This window comes from Borostomias antarcticus (genome assembly GCF_949987555.1).
Source record: "Borostomias antarcticus genome assembly, chromosome: 19".
NCBI lineage: Eukaryota > Metazoa > Chordata > Actinopteri > Stomiiformes > Stomiidae > Borostomias > Borostomias antarcticus.
The window spans coordinates 14913614-14920634 of NC_140252.1; the positions used below are offsets into that span (position 1 = coordinate 14913614).

Sequence of the window (7021 nt, forward strand, 5' to 3'; positions counted from 1 at the left end):
TCATTAACCAGCGTTCAGGTAATGGAGCGTGTCACTCACTGCCTCTGTAAACACCTTTGAGGAACTGTAAATGATATGACGTGAAATGAGACATTTGTATCACAAGGCAGCCGCCAGGCTCTGCCGTCCTCCAGAGAGCGCTGCTCATCCATGCTCTGTTCTGTACTCACTCTGCTAATGGGCTTTCTGTCCCCCCTCAGCTATTACCCTAATCCATCCCCATCACTCTAGTACTAACCCATCCCCATCACTCTAGTACTAACCCATCCCCATCACTCTAGTACTAACCCATCCCCATTACTCTAGTCCTAACCCATCCCCATCACTCTAGTACTAACCCATCCCTATGACTAGTCCTAACCCATCCCCATCACTCTAGTCCTAACCCATCCCCATCACTCTAGTCCTAACCCATCCCCATCACTCTAGTCCTAACCCATCCGCATTACTCTAGTCCTAACCCATCCCCATTACTCTAGTCCTAACCCATCCCCATCACTCTAGTCCTAACCCATCCCTATGACTAGTCCTAACCCATCCCTATGACTCTAGTCCTAAACCATCCCTATGACTAGTCCTAACCCATCCCCATCACTCTAGTCCTTACCCATCCCTATGACTAGTACTAACCCATCCCCATCACTCTAGTACTAACCCATCCCCATCACTCTAGTCCTAACCCATCCCCATCACACTAGTCCTAACCCATCCCCATTACTCTAGTCCTTACCCATCCCTATGACTAGTCCTAACCCATCCCCATCACTCTAGTCCTAACCCATCCCCATTACTCTAGTCCTAACCCATCCCTATGACTAGTCCTAACCCATCCGCATTACTCTAGTCCTAACCCATCCCTATGACTAGTCCTAACCCATCCGCATTACTCTAGTCCTAACCCATCCCTATGACTAGTCCTAACACATCCCTATGACTCTAGTCCTAACCCATCCCTATGACTAGTCCTAACACATCCCTATGACTCTAGTCCTAACCCATCCCTATGACTAGTCCTAACCCATCCCTATGACTCTAGTCCTAACCCATCCCTATGACTAGTCCTAACCCATCCGCATTACTCTAGTCCTAACCCATCCCTATGACTAGTCCTAACCCATCCCTATGACTAGTCCTAACACATCCCTTTGACTCTAGTCCTAACCCATCCCTATGACTAGTCCTAACCCATCCCTATGACTCTAGTCCTAACCCATCCCTATGACTAGTCCTAACCCATCCCTGACTCTAGTCCTAACCCATCCCTATGACTAGTCCTAACACATCCCTATGACTCTAGTCCTAACCCATCCCTATGACTAGTTCTAACCCATCCCTATGACTCTCTCAGTCCTAACCCATCCCTATAGTCCTAAAGCATTCCTATCACTCTAGTCCTAACCCACCCCTATCACTCTAGTCCTAACCCATCCCTATGACTCCAGGCCTAATCCATCCCTATAGTCGTAACCCATCCATGACTCTAGTGCTAACCCATCCCTATGACTCTAGTCCTAACCCATCCCTATAGTCCAAACCCATCCCTATGACTCTAGTCCTAACCCATCCCTATCATTCTAGTCGTAAGCCCTAGCCACACACACTCTCCAGGGTGAGTCAGCATCTGACACACACACACACACACACACACACACACACACACACACACATACAAAGACAAGAAGCCAGACCTCATAATCATAGTCCATTCCTATAACTCCAGTCCTCTCTGGTGGTTAAGTCTGAGCAGAAAATCCACCGCCCCTCTTTTTTTTGTACATCTTCCTTTCCACATTCTTTCTCTTTTCGTATTTCTCTCCTGAAAACTCATTTCCTTCTCTCTCATTCCGCTGCCCTGTAAATGATTGAGAGAGGGGAGAAAAGCACAATAACTACATTTCATAACGGGAGAATGTAATGAATAATTCCGGCAGGGAGTGTGTGTGTGTGTGTCCGTGCTCCATTGTGGAGTGATTGTAGTGCTGATACACAAGGTGAGGGCCCCTGATTGGTGCATCGATCTTGTTGGCTCACAGAACGAGAGTTTTTATTGGACAGACATGAATTATGAAAATTATAAGGCAGGTGTTGAGAGCCGAGCAAGTGGGACTGAACAAGGGAGAGGGGAGAAGGGGAGAGGAAAAAAGAGGAGAGGCTACTTCAAATCTAGGAAGCAAACATAAGTATTTGTCTGAGGGGAGAACAGGTGTACTGTAGGTATTTAAAACAGCTGTTTTCTGTTCCTAGTTAAATAGATAATGAGCATGTTGCTCCAGTGTACACCAAGTTATAAAGGTGTAGGGAGCGACGTGACAGCTGTCCTCTGCCATTACCAGGTTGCTACCCCAGCCCCTTTCTCTCTCTCTCTCACACACACACACACACACACACACAACAAGCACGTGTGAAATATGACACACACCTCAGACAGAGGCTGGCCGTCTATGGGGCTCAGCCACCAGAAAACTGAAACAGAACAGAAAATTGAAAACAGCTGAAACCGTCTGCCACACACCAAAGTACTATCCGTCAAAATCGGATGCCGCCACCACCAACCCATTTTGTGCGGCTGTTCCCTCCCGATATATTACGGAGCGGTGCGTCTGAAGTGACGTGGTTCAGAACTCTCAGATCGTTTCAGAGAGCGTCTGTGCCGGCAGCCGCGTTCTGCTTCCTCTCTTCCAAACAAACAAACATTATGCAATCTCTGAGGAGAGCAGAGACCCCCACACGCCCTGTTTCTTTCTCCCCCCTCACTCTGTTCTTCGAAGTCAGGATGAATGGGTGACCCGGGGTGCAAGTCTATCTTTCTGTCCGTGAGCAGGTAGGTAAACACAACGCCAGATGCCGGGAGAATGAACTGAGTGAGTGAAATGCCACATTAGCATTTGAATAGCAGCGGTACAGTATCCCTTGCATTAATTATGCAGAATGCTACATTATCTGTTCAGGCTCAAGATTTAGGCTGCGCTGCACATCCCTCTCCGCCTGACTGCATATAGCCTACCTATATACAGCTTTACTCCTTTAAGCACTTGATTCAATTGAGAATAGAGTCCTTTTTAGAAGTGTTTTTATCATTTAAGCTAGAGACTCTGCTCACCCTATACTCCCAACGACAAGTTTATTAAGGGTTTAACCCCCCCCCCCCCCCCTTTGACTGCATTGTTTATGCTGCAGACGCTCAAAGGATAGGCTTGTTCATGTTCATTAAGAACGGACATACTCAGTACTTTAATCAAATACCCTAAGACAGGCCTTAAACTCGTAGGCTACTTTGAAACATTTATATTTTTCTTAATCTCAATCAATTCACCCTTCTTTCTTTTTATCTTCCTTTCTTTATTCATCCACGTATTATAACGTTCTACTACAGTAGCCTATTATACATTTCAATTTTAAATTCAGTAGTAGGCCTAGTAGTCTTCGTTATTGAGGCCTATTAATGCCATTCATGCTTCAAGCAAAATATTTTGACTGTTTTCATCGAGTAGTCACATTTACCTTTTCTTGTAGGGTGAGAGTTCTTGCTGTAACTTGTAAACTTGAGCAACACGCGGGAGTCTTATTGTATGCCTACATTCTGTGCCAGTCTCTACCTGGCACCCTTTTGAGGTTAAATCAATATTTTCATAGAAACACGCACGGCTGGCACAGCGTGCTACACAACCTGGACCTATGACTCCACACGTATTACCAACTCCACATCCATGAAGTTGGATATTATGCTATACAGCCTACAATTCCGCAGCGGGAAAACTGAAAGTCAAGTCAAGCGGACCCATTCTTTCACCAACAATTTACCTTTCTACTCGGTGCGCCCTCCTCACCCCGCAGGTCCGGGACTTTCCTGCGACTCAACACCAGTAGATAGACCAGTGCGCCGACCCACACCAGCACCACCAGCGCCAAAATCAGCTTCCGAGAAAGCCTTTTCATTTTACTACGAGCTACCGGAGCACAAATCGCCCCTTTATTCGCGGGCCAATCTAAGGAAAACACATTTCTAAGAAAGTGGTACGGGTGACGCGAGCTGGTCCCTTGCGCTGCTACTGCCCCACTCAGAAGCGCTCGCGTGCTCCTCTTCTCCGCCCGCGCGCCTGTGGTGACAGCTGTGGTCGCGAGGCTTTTCAGAGCCGCTGGTTGGTCGTGCACGGTGACGGCTCGCGCGAGGTATACGCTTGTTGGCAATATGTACCGTAGCCCGCACAGAATGAGCCGGTTGGAGATTGGAGAGCTACATTACCAACAGCATGAGGATGGGCGCAGCACCACCTGCCGACTTGTATGTGACTGTTATTGAAACCCACATTCTGGTCTAGACCTGACTCTGAGATAAGCTGGTAGGCTACCACACACACACACACGCACAATTATGGTTTAATGTAGCCTATACCAACCACCATGTTAAGCATTTAAGTTCATAGTGAATTTTTGATGTTCACGGAGTTATGATTCTTGTGTCTCAACAATTAAGAGACAAGTTTGAAACAAATACGTGTTCTTTTGGGCGTTACAATCTGAGGCTGTTAGCATCGTTCTAAACTGCTGGATTTAAATGTGTTAAAATGGTGGGGTTGGGGTCATCTGAGTCAAAAGGCCTGAGTTATGTTGAGCCAGTGGCTTAACTCGCCCCCACTTATGATTGCTATTATAGTATTATTTTACTATAATTCTACATTACATTCTGACATTCATCCGTGAAATAATCTGACATTGAATTTCAGACCAAAAACCACCATGCCCTGCAACTATTAACAGAAGACAGGGCTTCAACTCCTCTTGCGGATTTGGACAGAGCAGTGGGAGAGCTACAGCTGTGCAGATACCGAAGCAGATTGTAACAGTGATGGGGCATAAGTAAGTGGGTTAAATCACATCTGCTGAAAGAAGGGAGCTCATCACTGTGGATCATCAGTGCTACTGGAAATGCAACCCCACCCATTTTCATCTTTCCCCATGTCAGTTTCAAATGACACTTGGTAACATTTTCTATGAAGCCTATGTCTATAACGCATTATATAAAGCATTGTAATAGCACTGTATACTTAGACCTATAGTTATAAGCACTCATAAATATTCATAATGCTTTCTAAAATAATAACTCATTATAAAGCATTTTATAATGACTTATATAAGGTCAAGTGTCATAATACTTCATAACTGCTGGTCACTCATAGTCATTTGGATCATAGTATATTATAATTCTAGGGACGAGGGTCCAGACTGGGAGCAGGGGGTGAGCCGGGGCGGACCCGGCCCGAACCATAACAGATGTGGCATTGCAAGGCCTTTATTGCGAGCCCCCCCCCATAGATGGATATGCTCTAACCCATCTCTGCTCCTAACCCCCCGCTCTACCTCTCCACCCCATTTTTAAAGATATTTTTAGGGCATTTCTGCTTGGACAGGAAAGTGAAGATTGACAGGAAAATTAGGAGAGAGAGGGGGAGGACATGCAGCACATGGCCTGGGCCCTATTCGAACCCAGGGGCCACTGCAGTAAGGGCAAGCCTTTTGTGATACGCACCTTAACCCACTGAGCCCTTTTTTTTCTTTGATATTTTCACCTATAAAGATGGATACACTCTACCCCATACTGTCTACTTATTTATTGTGACATTGACAATTCACATGCTGAAGAAGGGTGTCTTACCCGAAACGTCCATGTGGCAATTAAAAAGTATTTTCTTTATCGTCCCTACAATGGCAGGAGATGCGAGAGTGGGATCTCTCTGGGAGGAAATTGGATAGATAGCTTGAGAAAAGACAGGAATGAGCAGGATATTAGGTCATTTCTGCAGTGGCAGAAGGAGATGGATAGATAACTTGAGAAAAGACAGTAATGAGAATGATGCTAGGTTGCTCACCACTGCTCTTAGTCCGGACCGGTGGAACTGTAGGTGGGGTTTGGTTCGGGGTATGGCCATGTCTGACCGTAGACCAAGAAAAAAACTCTTTACACGTGAAGAAATCATCCTCCTCTCAAAATATTTAACAAACAAAGAATCAGTGGAATCAAAATTTAACAACATTCGTGACTAATAAACGGAAACAACAAACATGGGAGGTCATCACAGACGCCATAAATGCAAAAGGAGTGGACCACAGGGATGCTGAAGATGTGAGGAAGAAATGGAGCGTTGTAAAAATGCAAGCAGTTGAGGACTTTCCACTAAATGTCCCAACAGGAGGTAGACGGTGGACCAAAGCCAGACATGGGCCCATATCCACCACTAGTATTGGACATTGTTGGAGAGAACTCCACCTCAGTGACTGGCATTTTATGTTGGTTTGAAAGTGGAACGTGGAAGGTTTCAGTAGCATCTCTCCCACCTGGAGAAGCATGTCTGCTTGAACGAGTATCCCTCCAGCCTCCAGAGCCCCCCTTCATTGGAGTGAAATGTAGACAACAGTCAGCCTACACAGTCCCTCAGGCCCAGCAGCCACCAAAGACAACAGAAAGCCTCCTGCTCCTTAGCATCGCAATCATGATCAAGTGAGCTCACATTCTGTTTCAATCCGTAAATCAAGCGTCGACGCACAGGAATTATGCAAATAAATTACTAATTTAACACTCACATAATCACACAGTTATACAATGGAATTCAATAACCTTACAAGCATAGATATAAACATATAATTTGTTCAAAGTAACCAGGATAAGTGTAGGCCTACTATCCGTAGCAGGACGAGGAGTGCGTGCTAGCATATCCTTCACAAACCATGAGCTAGCACTATGGCGGCTAGCTATGGCTTAGAATGTGTCAAAACGAACAAATAATAAATAGCTTTTGTTAAAAGCTATCAAATACATTGTAGAACGTGTAAGAACTCAAACTGTTGTAGATTAGATTTCAGGTTTCATATCGTAAACAGTGCTAACAGGCATAAATGCCAACTAGCGGAGCAACAAGTTCCACTAACGGCTAATTTGAGGGAACGTTAACTAACACTAGCTACTTTACTGAGGTGTTGCCATGGATGTAGAACGGGCGTTGCTCACCAAAACGATGTTTTATGA

The 7021-nt window shown here is 45.4% G+C and overlaps 1 protein-coding gene across 2 annotated transcripts in view; it reads right to left on the reverse strand.

Moving 5' to 3' along the window:
- galnt14 (UDP-N-acetyl-alpha-D-galactosamine:polypeptide N-acetylgalactosaminyltransferase 14 (GalNAc-T14)) overlaps window positions 1-4043 on the reverse strand; it is an 82225-nt gene extending 78182 nt beyond the window's left edge. Inside the window, exon 1 of one of the 2 annotated variants that reach the window (XM_084453934.1) lies at window positions 3802-4043. In XM_084453934.1, the coding sequence (XP_084310060.1) occupies window positions 3802-3936 (135 nt within the window). In that variant the 5' untranslated portion in view covers window positions 3937-4043. Of the gene's footprint in view, window positions 1-3501; window positions 3592-3801 lie in introns of those variants that run through there. The other variant, XM_084453935.1, reaches the window with a different exon arrangement.
- Window positions 4044-7021: the final 2978 nt, after the last annotated feature.